This window comes from Felis catus, chromosome C1 (genome assembly GCF_018350175.1).
Source record: "Felis catus isolate Fca126 chromosome C1, F.catus_Fca126_mat1.0, whole genome shotgun sequence".
In the NCBI taxonomy this organism is placed as follows: domain Eukaryota; kingdom Metazoa; phylum Chordata; class Mammalia; order Carnivora; family Felidae; genus Felis; species Felis catus.
This window is the reverse complement of record NC_058375.1, coordinates 156936301-156961605: the sequence shown is the minus strand read 5'-3', so window position 1 is coordinate 156961605 and position 25305 is coordinate 156936301. Positions and strand designations below refer to the sequence as shown.

The window sequence follows — 25305 nt, the reverse complement described above, 5'->3', positions numbered from 1 at the left end:
CAATATACCTGTTAACATTTCGATGTCTCATTCAGACACTTTCTCCATACTTGTGTGTGTGTTTGTAGTTATACCATAGACGAGACTTTGTAACCTGGTCTAGCTACCTTCAGGTAACATCTCTGACTGTTTCAGATTATCATTTAGACCTCACCCAAGGATCCTCTATTTCACTGTTGTTTTTTCCCCCTCAGTGGTGACCAAAAACAATTCCCTAGTGTTGCTTTTAGTTTTTAAGTTTTAGTTCAATTCTCTGCCTTTCTTTTAAGGTTCCCCCCTGCCCCTGCCCCACAACACCCCCCAAATGATAATGAGTTCTTCTAGCACAGCTTCTTTTTCAAATCCTAGGGGATCTTTTTAAAGAAGCCTCCCCTGTATTATAAAAGTAATACATGTTCATTAGAGGAAATTTGAAAAATATAGAACGTTCTAAAGAAAATGATTACCCATCTAACCATCACTTAGGGATAAGCACGATTAACATTTTGGTGTATTTCCATCTTTTTTTTTTCTTTGCGTATATTTTTTATTGTCCCAATACTACAAATGCAGTTTTCTGCTCTGCTTTTTACACTTAGTATTACAATATAACCATCTTCTCATGTCATTAAAAATCCTTTATAAACAACATTTTAATAGCTACATAATATTACATCCTGTGGTTATTCCATTGCAGTTTATTTAACTATCTGCCTATCATTGGATATTTAATTTGTTTCCAGCTTTTTGCTACAAAATAAATTTTCTGAAGACTGGTATTATACAGTAAACTCAGATTTCTATCTAACTTATTTTGTATATCAGATTTAGAGCTATGGAATTGGTAGATCCAGGGGTATGTAATGACTCTTCCAAAATTCTGGAAACATGTTGCTAAATGTCCCTCTCAAAAGGTAGCACTAATTCATACCCCCAGTAGCAGTGAAGAAAGGTCTAATGGATTACATCCTTGCCAGTGTTCCATGTTTCATATTATCATTTTGTAATCTTTGCTCATTTTATTTGGCAGCTTATAAAATAGTGATTGGATTTTGTAGCTTGCAGTCCACTGAGCCAAATCTCAAAATCCCCAGATGGACAAAGCCAGAAAGGGCTTGAAAAGACCCTTTGATTGTCATTGTATTTCCAAACCCAGTAAGATGACTTACCCCCATATGAGAAGAAATGGATATTTCTGTGGCTATTCTAAAAGAATTCACAGCATGTCCCAAAATGTGCATTAGTCTTAACAAAGCAAGCCTAAGGCTTTGCTTTGAAATTGAAAAGTTCGTTATAATAGCAAAGATAGAAATGAGGTTATTCTGAACTTATTTGTTCTTTGTGATTACCTGCTGAAGTCCAGTGATTATTATTTCCTCCTTTGAGTACGCTCTCAAATTATCCCTTCAATACTGAGATGCTGAGGAACAGCCTCTGTGGCAGTATCTTTGTTTTTTCCCCTTCCTAACCTTTTCCTAAAAACACTTTGCATGCTCTTGCCCTCACCCTTACTCTATCAGAAAGCAATAGGAATTTTGTTGCTGGGTTTCCTACCTGGCTTGTAGATAGCAGGTGTGGGGCATTTGGGGGAAGCCCTTGCATTATGAGTATCCAGTGGGTACTAACCTTGTTAGAGCTTGACTAGTCAGAGGTACCCATATAAGTCCGGAAATACATCACCTTCTCCCCTCAAAACCTCTGGTCCTGAGCTTGTTGTCTAATTATATGGGTAAACATTTTTGCCCAACTCAGGAATAGTAAGCCCAGTTTTAGCTTAGTAGAGCTATTTGGGCCAATACTATTCTATCAACTCTGGAGCCAGATCATTTGGCCTGCCAGCAGGAAATCAATAATGTGGCACCTGTTTTCCCCCAAAGGCACATAGTGATGTGTTTGTATAACCACAGTGGGTGAAGATGGGGAGCCTACTCCATGAGCCTTCTTTACCAGCTTTATCGTCTTTTGACCAAGACAGCAAGTCCTTTTCCCTTCCAGTCTCACAGTATTGTGGTTTGGGTATTTGCAGAGGAGCCACAGGATTTGGGCTAATCTCACAGAAAAATATTCTGAGTTTGCATTGTTCCTTGGTAAACCTGTCCTCATCTTTCTTAACTTGCAAAATGACATTGAAATTCCTCATTCCCTCCCCACCCAGCTTGATAGTCTTGAATTTTCTTGATAGTCTTAAATTTTCTCTATGCTAAGCATTTATTTGCCAGTTCATTTTAGGAAATGTGAAGTCTGGGAATGACCTTGGCTCTGCTACCGCTTCCTTCGTAGTATAAGCAGTTTCCTTGCTTTTCAAGCGTGTGTGTTTAAGGTGGGGTGGTAGGGACGGAGAGAATTGGCAGGGTGTGGTAGGGTAGACGTTTTGAGGGTAAAGAAAGAGAGGCATTCATGGTTCTAATGTCTGAGGTGAGAATTCTTTTAAGGACAGCATACCGAACACCTTTGGCGTACCTCAGTTTCCTTGCCTGTAGAGTTTTTCATCTCTGAATCCTGATTGGTCGTAAGCTCATTGAGCACAGTCTGTACGTTATTTCATCTCTGTGTATTCTCTCCTCCCAGGCTTTACACGTTGCCTATGTGTGTCCTACACATGTATCTGAGCTCAGTGAGTGAGTTCTCTACCCACCTCATTTTCCACTCACCCATCAGCGTAACCTAAGTCTTAGTTCCCAGATAGATTTGATCATGTGTGCTCAATTAAATGGCCTGTTAGATACTTGGTTTAAAATTATATTGATGCATATTTTTACTTGTTATTTTTGACAGAAGAAAGGGAAGACAAAGTAAGAAAGGATCAAACTTTTCTCTGATTTGCTTTCAAGAACTACCCATAAGGATGTTTTAGAATTGCAAGAGTAGTATTTTTAAGTTTTTATTCCAAAGTTATAAGAACACATGTTGGTAATCACATGTCAGATACCAAAGTGAAATAAAGTCTTCATGTGTCCCAGGCAAAAGCAAGACCATCATCACAGGCATCCTTATTTGTGGCCTTTAAAACTCCTCCAAGAGTGGAAATCTGTTTTACATTTGTAATGAATCAAAAGCCTGAACAACATTCTGGATACAGGAGGTTCCCAGCACAAGCTTGAATCATCAGCAGTCAACTTTGATACCAGCTCCAAGTCTTTCAAATACACACACAGCTGTTGGGCAGCCAGATTCAGGCTCTGGTTCATAAAAAAGCATTTTCAGATCACTTTAAAATGTTTTATTAATGGCCACATCAACAGGCTGAAGGAGGTCAGTATGCTGAGGCTCAGATAAAAATGAGTATTGTGTCTTTTCCTCCCAGTTGGCTCAGTGGGAGATCCTTTTTTTGCTCTAAAAAGTTATATAATTAGCATGGCACCCACCGCTCATTGGGCAAGCCAAACTGGTTTTTGATGTTCAGAATACAAAACATGGAAATGTCATCTTCATGACCTTCCATGCTGTCACTGATAGCCGAGAGCATTTCTGAATGACACATCTGTAATAATAGTGATGATGAGAGTCACAATTAAATAGCACTCTGGGCTTGGAGCACTGTTCCTTCAGGCTTCCCCCTAAACCCAAAGAGGCCCCGGATGGCGGCAAGTCTGTAATTTAAATGACCTGTGTGTGCTGTCTTCGACCGCAAAAGAAGAAAATTGCCAGAATTGATGGCCAAACCACTGACTAAATGGGTGCTTTTCTTGTAGCTCTTCTCTCAGGGAATTCTCCTGATCTGGCAGATGAGATGCACACCTTAGGCATGTTTCAGGCTTCTGTTGTGCCTTTCTACCTCCACATAAACTAGGATCTTTGATTTGACCAGACAAAGCAGAGCATTTAAATTACTCGTAAGGAAAAGAAGCGTGGGATGGATTATCAGGAGAATTGTCAGATCCTCGTGGGTTTATTTCACTCTCTAGGGATTATCAAGGATTCTAAAGCAGCCCCATTTCTACTCTGCTTGTTTCTTTCAGACTCTGAGTTGGAGAGTGCTGTTCTCCAACTCCAATTGGTCAGGCCCCATTTATTCAGGTATTACTGGGATTCTTAAGGAGATCGAGACTTGTACCCCCTTGAAGTCTCTTTATATATATTAGGGTTTATGGTTAGAAGCTGTTACAGGGTTGGAGGAATGGATGCCAACTCCTGCTCAGGTTAGGTGAAGGGACGAGAAAGAACCCATCTCTGCGCAGGGGCTGATGTGTGATACAGAGAACTCAGTAGCTATTATTACTGTTGTTGTTGTTACTTGATACGGACTGAATGCTTGCCGTGTGCCAGGCACGTCCATGCCTGCCTTCTCTCTGAGCTACCTATGAAGCAGTTCCTGTTACAACTTTACAGCTGGAGATACCAAGACTTGGAGAGTCAAGTAGATTGCCAGAAGGTCTCATAGCTGGTCCATGTTACGAACGGTATTTAAACTCAAGAATGTTGTCTTCGGAAACCCAGCTATGACAGGCTGAGTGAACCTAGCGAGAAAGCATTTGTTGTTCTCCTCTGACTCCCCGTAAAACCAACTCAAAGATTTTGAGGAGAGGGTAGAAGAGGAGAAGAAGTGGATGGGAAGCCTGGTGTAAGGAGATGTGCTCCCTTGCCTTCTCTACTTAAAAATAAGTGTGTTGTAGATGTTAGAACAGTCTGGGGCTCAGGGCACAGGTGGCAGCATTTCCTAATCATAGATGAAAAGAGCCTTGGCGTCAGGCAGACTCGTCCATAGCTTATATTTAACGTGAGCCTTGTCCAGGTTGATTGCACCACCCTGGATGTTGACGGTTAGCTCACTGCTTGTGAGGAATAGCTCTTGGCCAGAAATCTCTTCAGTATAACAGACCTCATTTATTTCTCCCAGATCCATTCCTAATGTGGCATCTGTTCTGGTGGGTCATGGTTGTGGGTCTGACCTGCATTGCAACTGAAATGCCTTCAGCCCAGAAGCTCTTTTTTTTTGGGGGGGGGGTATTTATATAGGATTGGCTACCTTCATATAAAGGAGTTTTGCTAGTGTGATTACATTTGACATAATTCCATGCAACAGGTAAGGAGGAATAGTGTACTACTTGATGCAATTAGATTTCTTGAATACTTGTTGAGAGCTTACTTATATGCCAGACTGTGTGCCAGGCACTCTGGGGAGAGACACAACATAGCATGATGGCTCCTCGGGCCCATCTTTTAAATTCTGTATATTAAAATGCTCATAATTGTTGACCTTTACCGTCTCTTTATCTTTGTTATAGATATTCACTGGCTTGCTTACTTTTTTTTTTAAATCCACTAATTCTCTTAAATTAAACTTGACAGATAATCAATGTTTATTTTATCTTGCCTCAAACTATGGAAAAAGGCTCTCCTCTTAGGTTAATCACTTCACAAAGGGCCCCCTTGACTTTTCTTTCTGAACCCCTTCCCTGTCAGTGGCACTGTTTTTTGTACTTCCTTATGAAAAAAAACATCAATTTACAGTAAAGAAGCAAATAATAAGTAGTTTTCAGGATGCGCTTATAAATATTTCTGCAGAGTGAGAATTCTTGTTTATCCAGCCTGACCTCCTTTATTAAATTTTCACTGAAGTCAAGAGTTCTAGAAAGCTAAGTCGGTCTTAAAAACTTGTCAGAGATTAACAGGCTGGGGTATAAGGATCAGTCACTGAAAAAACCATCATGAAGAAAATTGTTGGGGTCTTTTTTATTAGGGAATCTTAGATAAGAAAAATGCATGATCCCCACAGTCCTGGCAAGGCCTGCACTTGTCTGGTGCAGTTACATATGTGGAAGTTGCTTTTTAACATTCTCAGCATGTTTTTCAATAGCCTCAAAAATGTGCGTGTAGCTCTAAAATAAGGCTTCCATGGCTGACATATGAAAATCAGGTTCAGGATTTGACAGTCATGCGGCCTGTGTTTGAACACAGGCAAACAGTTGTTTGGAGCAATTAGAATGAGATTCTGTGTTTTGCAAGTCTGCTTTTGAATCTTGTTCTCAATCAAGCCCTTCCTAGTGGAGGCAGTGACGCACTATCGCAGAATAAGCACCATGGTTAGGTCAAGGGACTTTGCAATTTCAGTGAACTGTAGGTACTTGGAATTTTCCAGTTGGGATGGTTGATTTCCAGGCGAAGTGATGAATGCCATTTCTGTTTACTTTATTGGGACTGTTGAAGAGATGGTTTCTTCCTGAAACATTGTGACAATGAGTACCATACGATAGTGTTCCAGAGGCAGAGAATGAATTTAGTGGTTGCTGAAGGTAAAAGTGTTGATTTTTAAAATCTGCTGGGATCAGGGGTGCCTGGATGGCTCAGTGGGTGAAGCGTCTGGCTTTGGCTCGGGTCATGATCTCACAGTCCTTGAGTTCGGGTCCCGCGTCAGGCTCTGTGCTGACAGCTTGGAGCCTGGAACCTGCTTCGGATTCTGTGTCTTCCTCTCTCTCTGCCCCTCCCCCGCTCATACTGTGTCTCTCTCTGTCTCAAAAATAAATAAAAACATCAAAAAAAAATCTGCTGGGATCAGATGAGAAGGAAGTGTCCCGTGACAGCTGCATTTTAAGGACCACCATACAGTCACAGGAAGAGTTGTGCATTCAGATCAGCCGTGGGGTTTTCGAAAGGGAGTCCATGGGAAACAGATAGGACTGAACTTGAGATTTTTTCCCCCCTTACTTGTGGCCATCTTCAGATTGAAAAAGTAGTTTCGTAGAAATACTTAGAAACATTTTAAGGTAATTAGCCCTCACTTTAAATCATATGCAAATAATGAACGCTTTCACATCCCCTTGCCTTTTTAGGGTATGTTAACACAAAGGAAGCCTCTCACACTCACCCTCAGGTGCCTGCCCTACTCTTAGTGCTTTTTCAACCGTGTTAGTATAAGTACATAGAGAATCCTACAACTGCAAGCCTCAAAAGCAAGTGGGTGGTTTATTGGGGTTGGGAAGGGGGGGGGCTTGAGTTTTTTAATTATTTCATTTTTGTTTTTACATTATTCTGAGGAAAAGTCCTGTCCTAATCCAGTGCCTTGATAAGATCTGTCTGATGTTCTCTAATATATGTGTATTTTGTTCTGATGCCCATCAACAACCTATCAAATGCCTAGTAACAAGGTTTATTTTCTGTGCAGGTGTATGTTTTATAAATAGCCATTTGCTGAAGTAATTTCAGGCAAGTCCAGTTTGAAGATTTATGATGTCTTTGCCAAAGGGTCACCCACACTAGACTGTAAATACATTTACTTATAGGCCATTTCTCTGAAATGGACCAAAAGAGAAAATATTTGCTCTGTCTCATTTATCATTAAATTTAATCGTCTTAAGGCACTACCTGCGGAAAAGCCAGGGAGGAGTCTGCTTACACTGATGTTAACGCTTATAATTCATTAGTCCTTCACAGTTTTCTTCTCTATCGGATGGTTTTGTTTTGTTTTGAGAAAGACAGCAGGCACGCCAGGTGGGGGAGGGGCGGACAGAGAAGGGGACAGAGGATCCAAAGAGGGCCCTGTGCTGACAGGCTGAGAGCCGTGAGCCCGGTTTGGGGCTTGAGCTCACTAACTGTGAGATCATGACCTGAACCGAAGTCAGATGCTCAACTGACTGAGCCACCCACATGCCCCTATCAGATGGGTATTTTAAATCTAGTTGAAAATGATCGTGTTCCCTTTAAATTTGCTAATTTTTAACGTAGCTTTCCCTGAATATGATTATAGATACAAATTAATAGGAAAGTTAAAGCATAGTTATTGCTACTTTTGTGATCACCTGGCTAAAGTTTAAAGAATTTTATGGTTATCTGCTCACTTTATATTATTGCAGCTATACTAAAGTTCTCTCCTGACTAACTCTCTTGATTAGAAGCAGGCAGTCTTTAAAACTTGGAAGCAAACAATTATCCTTTCTGTGTTCTGAAGCAACAGAGTTTGGTGTTCAGCAGAGTGCATGTTCAAGTTTTTGGCCCACCACGGAGGTTCCTTTTGAAATGCAAACACCTTGCAGCCTGCCCCTCTTTGCAGTTACCACCCCTCGAGGGGAGGACATAACCTAAGTCAGTCTCCTGTAGGGTCACAGCAGAATGTTACCTCTGCACGTATGTGTTAGAGTCAAAGATCTTTGTTTAATCAACATGTAGACTATCAGATGCCTTCAGATGCTAGTCAGAGTTCAGTCACAGAAATCACCCATTGCAGCACTTGACAAAGACACTTTTAGGGCATCAAGAAGCAGTCTGTATGGGCCATTCATTTCTCCAGGTTCTTTGGGCTCCCTCTATTGAGGTAAATCATCAGGAAACAATGTACCTCAGCTATATTATTTCAGCTCCCAGCAGAAATGCCATCACTTAGGCAAGATTTAATGTGGTGCCTTCAGCACATGGGAGAAAAAAATGTTCATCTTTCACACCACATAGTTGGAAGACATTTATATGAAGAAAAGTTTCTGTCCTTTGCAGCAGAGTTGAAGGCATTACTCAAGTGTCCCTTATAAAGGGGCTTCCGTACAAAATTTCTCCTTGATATTAATGCGAAGGGAAAAACATCTGCCTTGCATGTTTCTTTTTTGATAAAGAACTCTATCATGCAATACTTTACTTTTTTTTTTTTTTTTTTTTTTTTTTGCCTGAGCTATGGGGAAACAAAGCTAAATTCAGTGTTCAGTGGGAGTAACTCGTGTATCGTATCTCTTTCTCTGTTCCCTTTAATTTCTGTTATTTTTGATAACCAAATATTTGTGTATTTGGTTTAACTTTGAACTACTTACCATCCTTTTTTTTTTGCAAGAATTAAAACAAATGCCAAGGAAGAGGATAGTTTCCCATGATGATTAGATATTGTAGCCATTTGTGCCTTTTATTTATTTATTTTTTTAATTTTTTTTTTTTAATGTTCATTTATTTTTGAAAGACAGAGACAGAGCATGAGCAGGGGCGGGGCAGAGAGAGAGGGAGACACAGAATCCGAAGCAGGCTCCAGGCCCTGAGCTGTCAGCACAGACCCTGACGCGGGGCTCGAACTCACGAACTGCGAGATCATGACCTGAGCCGAAGTCGGACGCTCAGCCGACTGAGCCACCCAGGCGCCCCCATTTGTCCCTTTTAAAGTAAACTTGCATTGGGGCGCCTGGGTGGCTCAGTCGGTTAAGTGTCCGACTTCGACTCAGGTCATGATCTCACGGTCCGTGGGTTCAAGCCCCGCGTCGGGCTCTGTGCTGACAGCTCGGAGCCTGGAGCCTGCTTCCGATTCTGTGTCTCCCTCTCTCTCTGACCCTCCCCCCTGCTCATGCTCTGTCTCTCTCTGTCTCAAAAATAAATAAACGTTAAAAAAAATTTTTTTTAAGTAAACTTGCATTATCTTGAAACTTGACTCATCCTGGAATGCTGCAGACACGTGCAGCACCACCCACTGCCCCATATGTTGTATTGATCTGCATAAATACACCTGCCGTGGCATCAAGAGCCCAAATGGACAGTTGTTGAATTCCAATCTTAGAGGTGCCCTTGCATTTTTAGTATAACTTACATGTCGTGTTGACTTGAGAGCCTGAATGCGTTGAAGAGAGGTATCCATCACAGAAACGTGGAGTCTGCGTTTTCTGCAGTAAACCCTGCCATCAAACTTTCAGACCTAAACGACCCCAGTGAGGACTGCTTCTAGACTTGTATCAGTGGATTTCAATCAAGACACATCCACAAAAACCTCTAACTAGTAAGCGTGCCTAACGGTTTTTCTTGGCTACTATAAAAATGGGAACTTTGAGTAGACTAATGTTTCTACCTCTACCAGCCATACACCTGAGTCTAGTTTTCATGTGGTCACTCCATTTCCTTCTTGCCCTATTGGTAAAAATCAATTCAGTAAATATATTCACTGAACATTCTAAATGCTGAAAAGGACTGCTAGCCATGAAAATACAGTTTCATGAACTTGACAGGAAATAGGGCCCTTATGCAATAATCCATTTGCTCATGATTTACCACAGTTGGGACATTACAGTCGATTTTGTACTGTGTAGGCAAAATGTTATTAAAATTTTATGTATTAAGCTCTGAGGTTAATATGACAAACTGTTACCATTTTAGAAGTTCTGGATGGTAGGTGCATGTGACTTTGTTTCATTCCTCTTTGAACTTTCCTGTATGTTAAAGTGTTTTTCATGATTTTCCAAAGTATGTACTAGAGGAAAAAAAGAAACACATTAGTTTAGGTTGGAGAGTGGGCGATGTTGGTGAGAGGAAACAGCCATCTCCTCTACCTGGCCAGCAAGGAGATGTTCAAGAGGTTTCTGTTAAGGGTACTTAGTTAGGATTATTTCCAGATGAAAACTGTTTCTGTAGACAGTAAAGGCAGTTACTTATGATAATATTTTTGCAAGTGATTTATTCATAGGTATCAGCATTGCACAGAGTATTAGAAATTTCCTTGCAAGGCTCTGTACACACAGGTCTAATTTAGAGATCAGCTGTATGAAATCCTCTGCTGCCAGACTGCTTGCTCCCTCCAGGCTGCAAATCTGAAGGGTCCTTCAGGCTGCTCAGAAACCAGTGAGATGCATCAGAGTCCTTAGCCTGAGGTTCTAGCTGTAGACAGACCTGCAGACAACCAGTGTGAAAGTCAGATTCTTTAAGATATATCAAGATACAAAACTGTGTGTGTGTGCGCGCGCACAGTCACTGTTCATGTTTTCTTGTTAAAGGGAACAGTGTGACTTCCTGATCTATCAATTTGACATTGGTCATAAGCTGGGTGATGCCACATGGCTCGGTCTAGACTAGAATTCTGGATGCTGTCAGACTTCTACTTTGCTAGGCCATAGGCATATTTCTGGGTGTCTGAAGGTACAATGCTGAAAGGAATTGTCACTTTCATATTTTAAGGGACTCACTGATCCACAAGACGCTTTTGAGGCAAGTTAAATGCAAGGCCAAGGTTTGGCTGTGAGGGGTAGGTATGTGACTTACACTCCTGCAGCATCATCCAGGGTATATGGAGATCTGCACTTTAAGGAGAGCTTCTGTTTCAGGCGGGGCTTTGAAACACAGTGCTGATGGGTACAGCAGTGGCTCCTGACCTTTATTTGTGCCATCATCACATCAGTCATGTATAAAACACATTCCCATCTGTAACATCTCTCACTGCGTGCAGCACTTCTCAACTACTGGGGTAGGGGCATCACTGGGGGAAAGGATTCTTCCTTCAGAGTGTGCACCTCGGCTCACCCTGCAGTGTGAGAGCCACCAGTCAAGAATGAAAAGCAGTCATCTAGAAGCCTCAGTCTCAGGTATGGGTGTCGTTTCTGCCATTGATGGCTCCTAGGACAGGCCTGACACCTAGTAGATGATCAATAAGTATTTGTGGAGTGTTGAGTGAATTAGCCAGCTGTGTAATCTTAAGCTACTTAATCTCTTTGGCTTCAGTTCTTCACCCGAGGAATGAGGGAAATGGATTAAGGTGACCTCCAGGGCCCTTGTCAGTTGTAAAATTATATGATTCTGTGATTGGTCCTGTACCTCAGAGAAGATTAATTTGACAGGAGTGTGAAGGATGGATAGAGTGAGAACCAAGAGCGAGACAATGCTCCTTTCTTTGAATTAGGCTAATATTTCTTTTCCTACTACTACTTTTTAAGCACTTATCTATGTTGGGGTTTCCCCGCTAGTTTTCCTCCCATCAGCTGTCCTTCTCTGTGGGGATTGTGAACCCTTGAAGGACTGGAACCATGACTTTCTGCTTCTCTTGGGTTCAGAATATCAGGCATCAGAACGCCTGCCAGCACTGTGAGGGGGCCCACACCGTGTCTGTACACAGCTCCTCTAATCCAGGAGGGAAGCATTGTTTCCCGTTTTCCTGCAGAAGAACCTGGAGTGGAGGTTGGAGAGGTGAGGTGACTGACTGAAGGTCATCGCTGGCGAGCGACTGAGCTGCAGGGCTCAGGGTCCCTAGTCCTTAGGGACCTAAAGACTCCGCTCTGGGAAAGCCCAGAGATGCATGTGAACACTGTGTCAGAGCAACCACGGGCCTGGACACAGGAGGCTTCTTTTTTCTCTTTCTGATTTTTGTTTCTGGGCTTACTTGTCGCTGTCCTTCAACTTCTCATTGCTTTGGGATCGTTTTCCACATCTCATTAAGTACAACAATTTTCTTCCTTCCTACAACACATTCATCTGCCAAGGATTACACCCTGAGTAACAGCTCCCTCAACCTTTTATGGCCTTTTCCTTTTGCTATACATCTGTAGCTCTAGCGACAACATTCTCCATGTGTATGTGTGTGGTATGTGTGAGTGTGGATAAAATACCCTTTGTTCGTTAGATTGTTCATTCTTTTCTGTAGCAGAAATGGTGTCCCGCCTTCGGTCAGCAGTAGTGGAGTTTTAGAGAAATGGGTGATTTGATCTTAAGGAGGTCTGACCCACAGGTTGTGGTAGTTGGCTGTCCCCACCATTTGCTGCCATTGGGCACAGAGAGAGAAGTGAATTTGAGAGGAAAAGTGATGTATTCCATTGTGGATATGCTGGATTGTTCTGTGTCTGGACATCGCGTGGAGAGATGCTGTGTAGGCACTTGGATAATGGGTTTAAAGCTCTGGGGCAGTACCTGGGTTTGGCTTATGCATTTGGAACTACTCATCAAGAAAGAGAAGGAGAGGGGAAGATTGTCAGGGCAGAACATTTAACACCGAAGGGACAGGGAGACAGCAGGGCTTGGGCAGGCAGAGAAAAGGCAGCCTGGGAATCACGGTGGTGGTGGCCAAGGAGAGGCACTTGACAAAAGCCAGGCTTCTAAAATTTCCACTCATTCATGTATTCCTTCCTTCCTTCATTCATGTGACAAGTATTATCTGTTCACTCCCAAGGCACTGGGCTGGGTGCTGAGGGGAAGAGCAGTGAACAAGCAGTGAACAAGCAAAAGCTAAAGGTCTTTGCTCTTTGGGAGCTTAGTGTCTAATGGACGAGATGGACATTAAAGTAATGACATTCTTGGGGTGCCTGGGTGGCTCAGTTGGTTAAGCATCCAACTTCGGCTCAGGCCATGAAGTCACGGTTCGTGGGTTCGAGCCCCACATGGGCTCTGTGCTAACAGCTTGGAGCCTGGAGCCTGCTTCAGATTCTGTGTCACCCTCTCTCTCTCTGTCCCTCCCCTGCTCGTGCTCTGTCTCTCTCTGTTTCTGTCTCTCTCTCTCAAAATAAATAAATATTAAAAAATTTAAAGTAATCACTTTCCATTGGTGCAGAATATGAAGGTACTGAGCACAGATCTGGAGGCTAGGAGAGCACACTGGACAGGGCGCCTCATCTGGCTGCCTTTACTCTTCTTTCCCGGTCTACCCCAAAAGACACGACCAGGCCTCAGAGCACAGTTGGAGTCAGTCATGTGGACAGAGAGAGAGAGTGGAGATTTCCTAGCAGTGAGGGGAGCTGGCCCCCCGACATGCTACAGCCCCAGGAACACTTCTCCATTCCCTCCCCATCTGTTTCCCTCTTTACTTGTCCTGGCAACACACAAATGTCTCTTTTCTCCCATCTTAGAAAAGCCCTCTCTTTACCCCACCACACATTATAGGTATTTCTCACCACCCCCTTACAGCTAAAGTCCTCACAAGAATTGCCCCTGACTGTTATCCCTTTCCTCCCACTGCCTCCCGAGGTCCCTGCTGCACTCACACTGTGCCTTTGCAAAGCTGCATGTGGGGAAAGAGGGCAGGCCAGGAGATAGCAACAAGGTGAGCAGGGGAAAGTGTGGGAGAGCTGAAGGTGGAGAGACAGGTAGAAGCAAGTCTTGCAGGGGGGGGGGGAGGGTCATGCTAAGGATTTTAAATTTTGTTTTAAGAATAAGGGGAAGAAATGGAGTCTTTCAGCAAGGGTGTGGCATGATCACATTTCCAGGTAACAAGCTGCCTGTCTCCTGTGTAGATCCTGACCTTGAATGTGGAGAGACCAGTCAGGAGCCTCTATAGACTCAGGGCAGGACCCACAGTGCCTCCAGTAAGGGTTATGCACTGGAGAAGACCATGGGTAACATTCATCCCGTTCTAGGCTTAGTTCACATCTGCTAATCAGACATATGATTTTGGATATGTCCTTTTACCCTTTCTAGGCCTCAGTTTCCTTGTCTGTAAGATAACAGTGGACAAGAGCCATCCCCACATCAAGGGTTGTTTTGAGCACGGCATGAGATAACATATGCAAAGCACCAAGCATTTACTGGCAGATAGTAAATGCCATTAATTATTATTCTCCCCATGTCACATTTAAGGAAACAGACTACAGATGCCAAATAAGCAGTGAGTGGATTTGAATGTAGACCTTTGTCCTCACAGCTCCGTATGTCCTCAGTCTGTACCAGGCTCTCTGCTGCTGTGGAGGGAGAGGCCCAGGAAGCTTAGTGGGAGCCATAGTCCATTTCTCCCCTAAGCTTGTGGGAAAAGACTTCAGTATCAAGAGCAGGAAAGAAGCTTGAACTAAAAATGATGTCCTGATCCCTGGCCCACCGTGTTTGAAAGTCTGCATCCTGCTCCCGAAAGGGGAGACATGTTCCGGGAGTCTGGGAGTGCGAGTCCCTTTGGACTTCCTCGGATGCTGGCAGCTTCACCCTGACCTGAAATCTCAGGTTCAGGTAAGGAAAGGGGGAGCTGTCTGCTGCTTAGAAGGGAGGGGCTGCCCCTGTGCCCCTAGGAAACACTGTACCTGCCAGTGTTACCCCAGCTGCATCCTTCAACCCCAGAGCTTGGAGAAATAGTCGACATTCAGCCTCACTCCAGAGTGGAAAGGATGCAGTGCCAATGGCACTTACAGCTGATGATGCCCTTTGACAACCAGTGGTCTAAGCATTTTGATCCCATCTGGTTCGTAGAGGGTGTGTGCCCCCATACACTTTTTGGCATGGGCTAAAAGACATTAATGTGAAGCTAAGGGATACACATAGTCCTGAGCTGGCATTTTGGCTTCAGAGCCCTCCAGGAGCAATAACTCTATCAGACAGTCCTGACATGGTACATTAAGAAGTGCAGAAAAATGTTACGTCCTATAAAATGCATACTTCAACTACACAGGCCTTCTGCACCTCTATCACCAGGGACAGTTACATGTTCACTCACATGATTGTCATCACCACCCCCATAGCCAGCTGCTTCATTTGAGTGTTCACTATGTTCCTTGCAGATGAGTTGAACTAAGGAAGCAAGAAGGAAGACTTTACACATGACAGTCTGAATCTCTGATTTTCCCCTGAGAATGGACACAGCACATATGTATCTTGTGTGTGTCTGTGTCTGTATATACATTTTTTGTTGTGGTGGGTTTTTTTAATTTTTTACATTTTCTTTAGTTTTTAACAAAATTGAGCCCAAATTCCTGCCTAGCTTAACCAGCTGGTGCTGAGTAGTGGTTGCCCTCTTTAAATGGGAAAGAAGCTTTCCAGTCGGCAGAGTCCTCCTGTCTCCTTGCTTTTATTTATATATATATATACATATACACATACACATGCACATATACACATATATATGTGTATGTATACGTATGCATGTGTATATGTATATATATATACTTCTTGCTTTACTCATTTAAAGTTCCTGCAAGGGTGTTTACAAATTGCTTGAGAGAGTATAAATTGGTACAACTTAAATGAAGGGGAATTTGACAATATCTATCAAATTGCAAATACCTTTGTCCTTCGACCAAGCAATTTGCTTCTAGAAATTTATTTTCATACTCGTGTATTTGCAAAATGACATAAGGACAAGGAGCATTATACACAATTAAGCTTTGTTTACAATAGAGAAAGACTGGAAACAGTCTGTTCACAGAATGGGAACTGGTCAAAAAAAGGACATGGCAGACAGCGGAATACTGTGTAGCTATTAAAAAAAAAAAAAAAAAGGAGGAGAAAGCTTTCTATGAATCGATATGGAGAAATTCCAAGGTATACTATTAAGTTCAAAGACAAGGCGTAGAACAATGGATATAGTATGCTACGCTTGTATTAAACAGGTTAGAAGGAACTATGTATGTTTGTTTGCTAATATATGCATGAAACCTTTCAGGAAGGATGCACAAAAAACTTCAACCTTTCAGGGGACCAGGTAGTTGAGTGGCAAGAGGAGGCCCAGTTTTTATACAATACCCTGTTGTACCTTTTGGGTTTTAAACCACATGATGGCATTACCTATTTAAAAAATATATATATATTCTGCCTGAGTTCTGTAGACCTTTGCCTTTATGATATAATGTATACCTATAATGAGAAATAAGGGTTTGTGTTTATTACTGAATTTAGGAGTATGTTTTTCATTGGGTTGGGTCGTGGGATTCTTTTGGTCATTTTTAGTATTAAAAGGGTTTTTAATAAGAGTTATCAAAGGTAGCCTGGGTCTTGAAGCTGTTAATTTTCAAGTTTTAAACATTTCCTCTGTAAAGTTGCACAGACTTAGTTTCCGGCCTTAAATCATACCTATTTTCAGCTTCTCTGAAATCAAGAGTATCTTGTGCCATATCAATTAAAGTAAATGTACTTTCAATTAAAGGTGTTAAGTAGGAGTCTGAAAAGATTAATTCTTTATAAAAGGATGACCTTCAGTAGTTAGATCCAATTAGGCATTTTTCCAACCATATTTCATCCTGATGAGACAAGTCTACTACTCACAATCAATCACTGTGATCTTTTCAAAGGCAAGTATTTTAGGTTCAGAGTCATAAAAGAATGACTTGACTAGGCCACCTCCATAACTTGAGCCATAGTTGATGTAGATAGAGATTATGGGTGTTGGATATTACTTCTGTGGTATTAATATTTAAAGAATCAGGATGTGCATGAAGATATTCTGGGTACAGTTCTTATACTTCTTTTCTCATGGCCTTAGTAGGACAAACTAATTTAGATAAGACTGGCCAAAGGAAAGGAAAGGAACAATGACATATATTCCCATCAAATCAAATTCCTTTTCATTTTTTTCTCCTTCTGTCATTTCATTATTAAATACACTATAAATACTTGCTTTCCTAGTGATCATTTTTTTCCCTTATTGGACTGTTTTAGTACTAATTCAGCCTTTTTAACATACAGCACATAAAACCAAGGCTGTTAAAAAGAATGCTTGCTGATCTTTTTATGGTAATACGCAAAATCTTGGGGAATATTGTTTTCTCTCAAAAGTGAAAAGAAATCCACTTTTCTATACTTGTATTAGATATTTCCAATGTAAAATTGTTGGTCCTCACTCTGCCACTAAATTTGTAAACTTGGAAAGGCCATTGAATGTGCTCATCTAAAAAATGGAAAACAAGTAATACCTACTTTGCATATTTCAAAGGTTGATTGCTGGAAGAAGATGAGATTTGATTCATGACATTTGCTATCCATGTTTCTCAAAGTGTGCTCCTATGGCCCTAGGGATCTCTGAGTCCCCTTTAGGAAGCCCATGAAGTCAAAACTATTTTTATAATAACACTAAGAAATTATGTGCTTTTTTCACTTTCATTATTGCAACATGTAGAATGGAATTTTCCAGTGGCTGGCAATGTGATATGTGATATTGCAACAGACTGAATACAGAAGCAAAAATAAAAATCCATCTATCTTAAGCCAGACATTATGGAAGTTTACAAAAAAAAAAAAAAAAAAAAAAAACAGTTGAAGAACTGCTGATACATATGAAAGCATTATGTAAATGTGTGGCGACACTGGTAGGTAAACAGTGCCACAGGCAAACAGCCCTTCCTTCGAAGGCACTGATTGTTCCTGGCCCACTCCACGTCCAGGAGAGGGTCACTCAGTCTGGGGTCTAAGCTGATCTCTGAACCATCTTCAGTTGTCTGCAATTTCATGTGTTGGTCATATGCCCCCTTTTTAGAGAGAGTTCACGATTTTTAGTTTTTAGATTCTCAGAAGTTCCTAAAAGAAGCCCGGCTTTAGGAATTGCTGTCATCCCCTAGTCCTATTCTATCTCTGAGAGTAGTCACAGAGTCAAGGTGGGGGGACACCTGGGAAGAGATTCATAGTGGTTCAGGGCTCTTATGTCTGTGGCCTGGGCTTGGGCATCTCTTGAATTCTTGACTCTTCACTTCTCTGCTTGTGGAAAAGTACAGACTGGAACCCACATCTCTAGGCCCTGGGAGAAGGGCTTTCTCTAAGCCGGTAACATGCCTTTGTCATTTTTCTGGGCCTCCTGTATTTACTGTGGTAGAATGTCATGGGGCCTAAAGAAACAAGGTCAGGCTATAGACCAAAAAGGGCCCACAGGCTGGTGGCATCATAATGTGGGCACTGTTTGTAGAGACCAGGAGATACTACTCCAGGATCCCAAACAGGACTACTTAACAGGATTTGATCAGACTCTTCTGGCACCAGAAGGAGGAGGTTTGGATGGGTATTCAGGCCATCTCTGGTCTCTGGCTTGGACCCTTGGCAGCTGAGCAAGTAGTTGAGGGTTTGCAGAAATTACTATTTCATGTTTCCTACTGCAGTTTCTTATGGTGTTTTTATTAACTTTAATTGTAGCATCTGTTGAGAGTTATCATAACATTTTAGTGTTCTTATGAGAATTTAAAGCCATTCTAATTATAACTTACTGCCCCATATCCTTTCTTGAAATTAATATAAATGGAAAACTCACATCTTAGGTATTTGCTTGTTCCATATTAACCTAGTATCAGTTTTTGGATTGAATATACGTGTATATATGTATTACAATTTTATGTAAGCATTTTATATTTATTTTTAAAAATTTTATCTATTTGGGGCTCCTGGATGGCTCAGTTGGTTGAGGATCCGACTGTTGATTTCCTCTCAGATCATGATCTCCTGGTTTGTGGGTTCAAGCCCCGCACTGAGAGTGCAGTCTGCTTGGGATTCTCATTCTCTCTCTCTCTCTCTCTCTCTCTCTCTCTCTCTCTCTCTCTTTCTCCTTCTCTCTTTCTCTCCTTCTCTCTTTCTCTCTCACTCTCTCTTTCTGTCTCTCCCCCCCCCCCTCAAAATAAACAAACTTTAAAAAAAGCTTCTATATTCAGTGGATAATTAAACAACATTCAGGGAGACCCCTGTATGTAGCAAAAATTTTAATAACAAAATACACATCCTTTTTGGGGCATTTTGTTACGTGATTTAATGCATAGTATTGTCATTGTCATAAACCTTACCACTGAGACTGTTTTTCCTGTTTCACTTTTTTTTTAATGTTTTTTTTAAAACGTTTATTTATTTTTGAGAGAGAGAGAGAGCATGAGCGGGGGAGGGCAGAGAGCGAGACCGAGGATCTGAAGCAGCTCAGCAGAGACGTGGGGCTCAAACTCACGAACCATGGGATCATGACCTGAGCCGAAGTTGGATGCTTAACCAACTGAGCCACCCAGGCACCCTTGTTTGTTTCACTTTTTTCTTTTTTAATTTTTTTTTTCAACGTTTATTTATTTTTTGGGACAGAGAGAGACAGAGCATGAACGGGGGAGGGGCAGAGAGAGAGGGAGACACAGAATCGGAAACAGGCTCCAGGCTCTGAGCCGTCAGCCCAGAGCCTGATGCGGGGCTCGAACTCACGGACCGCGAGATCGTGACCTGGCTGAAGTCGGACGCTTAACCGACTGCGCCACCCAGGCGCCCCTAACTTTTTAAAAATAATTTGATAAAATGCTATTTTCAGGAAAAATATGAAAAGTGTATTGAATATTATTTATTCCCGACGAAAATCTTCTGAAATTTTTAATTATGGAACTACATTGAAGGTTATTGATTTAGTATAGATTTTATAAAAGAATGTTTTATTTTTGGAATTTTAGGAAATAAACATGTTTATATAGGTAAATTTAGTCATTTAAATATCTCCCTTTATTATTGTCATAACTATCTCTCCCATTTGAGGAAGTACCCAGAGGTAACCCAAAATTGTAAAACACTATCTACCTATTAGTAGCATCTTGTAAAGATTGGAATACATTTAGTTTGATGAAACTACACTTCGTTGGATTTTAATGTGCTACATGTTATATATTTCAGAAACTCCAGAAAGGAACTTAATGACATACGATTTGAGTTTACTCCAGGAAGAGGTAAGTTTTAATTGAAATTATTATCTTATTGCTGCAAAGAGCCTTTAAGAAATTCATTACAAGTGTGTGGTTATAATCTGCTATTTGAAAATGCTTTCTTTAAAAATGAAGAAAGGAGGATGGAGGGAAGGAAGGAAGGCAGGAAGGAGAGAAGCAGTGAAGGATTTGCAATAATTGTGGGGAATCCAAACCGAGCCACTACTGCCTACATGAGTTTCTGTGGCATGCTGCGTGGTTTACATACATGTACAAATTACCTATGTTAGCTCAACCATGAGAACAAGTACTGGCAAGGGGACACAGGGCTTAAAGGACGTTATGGTGAGTGTAATGGGTAACAGAGAGCAATCCTAATGAGAGGTGAGCAACAAACGAGCTGTCACACAAAAAAGGGATCCGCTTTGCCCCTCTGCTCTCAGTTCATATTATATGAAGCCTGTGTGGAGGGAGGAATGTCTGTGGCCTCTGTTGGTACACTTTGGTAGGCACATTGCCATTCTTGCTTCTAAATACAATTTTAATATTGTAAATAGTTAGTGAAACAGCTTAAAGGCTAGACTGGTTGCTCTCTCAGCTCCTGGATGCCTGGAGTTTCTAGAACTATGTCGCATTTCGTGGTATCGTTAGCACTTGGCAAATGCCTGCCATCCAGGAGAATCTCCAGTAGTTTTGGTTAATTAATGGATAAATAACATCTACGAACAGGCTTTGGGGACCGCAAGATTAGTTGTTAAGCAAAAATCGCTACTTCCTCCCTTTAGTGTATAACCAGAACAACCCAGAGAGCTGAAAATCAGATGCTGATGCTGAGACTGTGACTCTTCTTCTTGACGGTTTCAGATTTTTAAATATGTGAAAGCGGCCTCAGTGTCTCTATTGAAAACCTTCTAAAATACATTCCGTTTTATTGTTAAAACAAAATACATTAGGCTCATACACTTGATTATATTAATATATATAAACTAACAACAGTCTAATTATTTTACGTATTAGAGCCCCATGTACATTTTGATTTGATTAAATTTGATTTCCTAAAATTTTGAAAATCTGAAAGTTTCTAGCATGTTACCTGGTTAATCACTTGACTGCTTTGACCTCCCTACTATTAGAACCTGTAAGAAGACACAAACTCAGATGTGTACAGGAGCCAAAGCAAATGTTTGGGGTTGACAGGGAGGGGAGGGGGTGTGACCTTCAGGAAACCAGGCAGTTCTGTCTGTTCACGTTCAGTGTAAAACAAAACAAAAAAACACTGCTGGCCAAAAAAATATGTTCCTGGGCCATATGTGGTCAAGGCACACTGGCCCTGATTTCTAGTCCCCTGTCAGCCTAAAGATTTTATGATTCCCAGTATATTTGAATTAAACTAACATACGAAGTACCTCTTACAAACTATATATTTTAAAAAGGCCTAAACAAATTTGCTAATTGATCTTTCTTCTGGGAACATCCATCTTTGACAGTTTGGAGCCAGTCTGTGAAATTGTACAGCACCAGTTACTGTTACCCAGAAGCTCTCTATTTTGTCTCTTAATATAAGAATGTTGACCAGCCAATACTGTGACAAAATCTAGTAATTCCATAATAAATGTTTCAAGTACAATAAGTAAAAGAACAACTTCTTATTTAAAGGTTGGGTTTTTTTTTTTCCATCTAATTATCTAAAATTTACAGAGGCAATAAAATTAATTTTAATTTTAAGGGATAGCAAAGAAATGAATTTCTGAACTGAGGATTTGGGGAGGGGGAAGATGGCCCTATCAGCATTACCTAGCCCTTTGTGCTGGCATAAGCAGCCTCGTTTGCCATTGTAGGTTAAGAGTCTGCTTTTGTTTACCAGATAGAAACCTTAGTGTTGGCTTCCTGAGGATAGCCAGCCATCGCAGGGCAGTGAGCACAGGCCATTAGTAATGGAAACACCATGAATATATCACCATACCTCTGTGAATACTGATGCTGTCTTTTCGTTCAGATGGTGTCTACACTACATCTGTGCATGCATGTGTGCGTGCATACGTACATATACATACATCTGTGCTCTATGCATACATAAATGTGTAATATAGCATAGAATGTATAACATGAACATATCCAATATTCTGTCTTCATTTGAGAGTAAGCCCTCTGCATTTATTATTTTACTTTATACTCTGGAAACTAGAGCATATGTAATTCTTTATGATTATTTAACCTGTTTGCACATTAGGAATGTTTAAGCAGCTTAAAGAAGAATAAATCACCAATTACCTTCAAGTTCCTGTTCCTAACTTTACTGATATATTACTTACATGCCTACATGATAACTGCTTAATGGCACACAAGCATGGAATATTTCTATTTTGGATCAAAATGGCCAACATGACCCTTGTGCTATTTTAATGTGATTCATCTAATATTCAGGAGTCCTGAAAATAGGAGATGCTGGAAACTTGAATCATTTGAGAATGTCATTTGCTTTGGTACTGTTTTAGTGCTAGCCCACAATGTGGATTTGCTTGATTATTCCATTTTCAACTACATTCTGCGATTGTAAATTCTTAGATCTTATTGATACTTTGGAGGTGGTAGTAACACATCCAGATGCTTTAACCGACGATCAGTCAGTAGAAATGTAATCACTGCCTAGGTAGGCACTTTAATTCAATATACTTTTTGTAGTCAAGTTTCCAGTGGCATCAGGAGGATGAGATTATGTGGCTGAGTGTCGACTTCACAAAGCTAAATCACATGCAGAGTAGAGCCTCTCATTATTCCACCCTAGATTCCATGCCATGGGATCATTTTATCCCTGAGAGAATTTTATAAGGTGTTTTTGTACTTCTAATAATAAGGACAAGCCCCAACATTAGCCCCCGTGACGTGGAATCTCACAGTGTAGTTAAAATTCCTTTCTTTTTCTTTAACATTTCCCTCATGTTATATTCCATGTCATTCATTGTAGAATGGAATGAGTAAAATGATGGAATGCGACATTTTCTTTGGATGTACAAAGAGTATCCATTGGCCCTCAGGTTTTTTATTGGAGGTCTGGGAAATTGGGCCATGTATGAAAGGGAGAAAGAAAGTGCAGTAGAGCGTGGGGTACATTTCAGATGAGCTTTGGCTGCACATCATCATCACAGTTAACCATTTATTGAGTAATTACTATGTGTCACACACTGGACTAAGCATATTAAAGCCCACAAATGTGAAAGATAATTTTACCTTTAGCGACACACTCGTGTGAGCATAGAAACACACACACACACACACACACACACACACACACACACACACACACACACTGAGGGCAGCCTCAGGTATGACAAACTGCAATTCAGTTTAGACGCTTGTTTGATTCACCAGCAATACTTTGAGGTGCTGCCTGACTTTGCAAGACACTTAAGTTAAACCTTCATCTAGGTTATTACCAGCTGCTGAGCCAGTTTCTTCCTACCCATCTACAGTTCTGGATGTTTGTGATAATGTCAGAAGGCCATGGGGACCGTGTCATGTCCTTTGGGAAGACATGGAGGTTCATAGTGGTTCTTTTGAGCACACTGCCATTTATCAATTTCTCTTTACAAAGTCTTCAAACAGACTTCTCACTATTACCATGTTCATTCGTAGCCTTTCAAGTAATTTTGGTTATATTCATTTGATACAGCCTGTCCCATCTTTATGAGATCCCTAACTCCTGTCACTTATCACTGAGAAACTACATTCTTTTATTCAACCACATTTTCTAAGAGAATGAATCTGTTGCTATCAAATGATCAATGTCATGTGAAAGGAGTTTCTTAATAGCATAAATTTAAATAGCTCATCTTAATAGTCCAACAAGCTCAAAGGCTGTTTGTATCAAATATAAGGTTGTGTCAAGTGCTACCTGTTCAACCTTTGCCATAAATTCTGACTCAGTGGCTACTAATGATAGAAAAGGATTGATGATGGCTGGAATTAACCTTGGCAAGAAAGAAAAGCAGTGTCATTGGGGCCAGTTATGAGCTAACTTACAGAGGTACATTTGAGGATTAATTCAGATAGTAGCCAAAGGGAAAATGTTTTTTGGTTCACTAAAAATGAAATAATAATTTTGTGCATAACCTCTGTTGAATGAATGCAAAGATGCAAATTACATATGGCAAAATATATTTCACATCACTTCTGATCTTTCCTTCTGATAGAATCCAAATTGTTGAATTAAAACACACATAGGTGATTTTTGTAAATGAAAAATACATCTTTTACACTGTAATGGGTTGTTGCTTTTTATTTTACGGTCACTAATACGTATTCATTTCACATTTGGACAGATACAGCAGATGGCGTATCTCAGGAGCTCTTCTCTGCTGGCTTGGTTGATGGTCATGATGTAGTTATAGGTAAATCATTTTCCCGTATATTTTCCCGTATACAGTGTCTTTTTGTTGGTCTATCAAATGTAAATGCATTCAGAAACAAAAGTTTTCATAAAGGAATAATTTACTCTGGACGTTTGAAAATTGTGTCTTGAATTCTTATCTTTTATGTGGAAGAACTGTGTAAGACTCCTATTTCATTTTCTTTTTTAAAAACTCTTACTGTAATTCTGTCCCATTTAATAAGAGCCTCACTTACTGGAAATGTAAAGAAGAGCCTAGAAGACCCAAAAGTCTATGATATAGAAAAATAAGATGGCATAAATTCCACATACCAAAGCACAGGAACCTCTGAGGTCCTCTGTCAGAGTTTTCTCTGTTCCTTCTTTGGGCACAGTTCTAATGAACTTAGATACTAGTTTTCCGAGCCATTAGCAAGATGAATCACAAGGTCTTAAGGTTGGATGTGACTTAAGAGATCATTCAGGACAGTTCTTTCATTGTGTGGACAAGGACACAAATTCCTGAAGGGATTCCATGTGTTTTCTGGAGCCATGCAGCTGGATTGGGACCGAGGCACTTCTCTTTGGACACATAACTGTTTCTACTGCTTTGAGAATAAACAGATAGCTGCATGGAGATGGGGTGCCCACTATAGAGAGGCTTGCTTTCGGGAGCAGGAGATGACTGGAGGCCTCCCTGCATGGCATGGAGGGAGGGGGCAGGAAAGCTGTAAGAGATAGACACTATCATCTAAGAAAAAGTGTAGCCTGTAGGGTGAGGGTGAGAAGCTCCATGCTCCTTAGATAATCCTATTTGTGAAGATTTCATAATGTAGTCCATTGCTGGGTATTCATATTGATGACCCTAAGTAATCAAGATTAGTTAACATTGTACTAATGGTAACAATGACATTAATTAATTATATTGTTAATAATTATTATAACATCATATTAGGGTAATGTGTATTATGATCAAAC

At 40.9% G+C, this 25305-nt stretch overlaps 1 protein-coding gene across 5 annotated transcripts in view; it reads left to right on the top strand.

Moving 5' to 3' along the window:
• The window catches only part of STK39 (serine/threonine kinase 39), a 324725-nt gene that overhangs the window by 234846 nt on the left and 64574 nt on the right, over positions 1-25305 (top strand). For all 5 annotated transcript variants that reach the window (XM_045033904.1, XM_023259427.2, XM_045033901.1 and 2 more), the window contains 2 exons: positions 19933-19985; positions 24281-24349. In XM_045033904.1, the coding sequence (XP_044889839.1) occupies positions 19933-19985; positions 24281-24349 (122 nt within the window). The remainder of the gene's footprint in view (positions 1-19932; positions 19986-24280; positions 24350-25305) is intronic.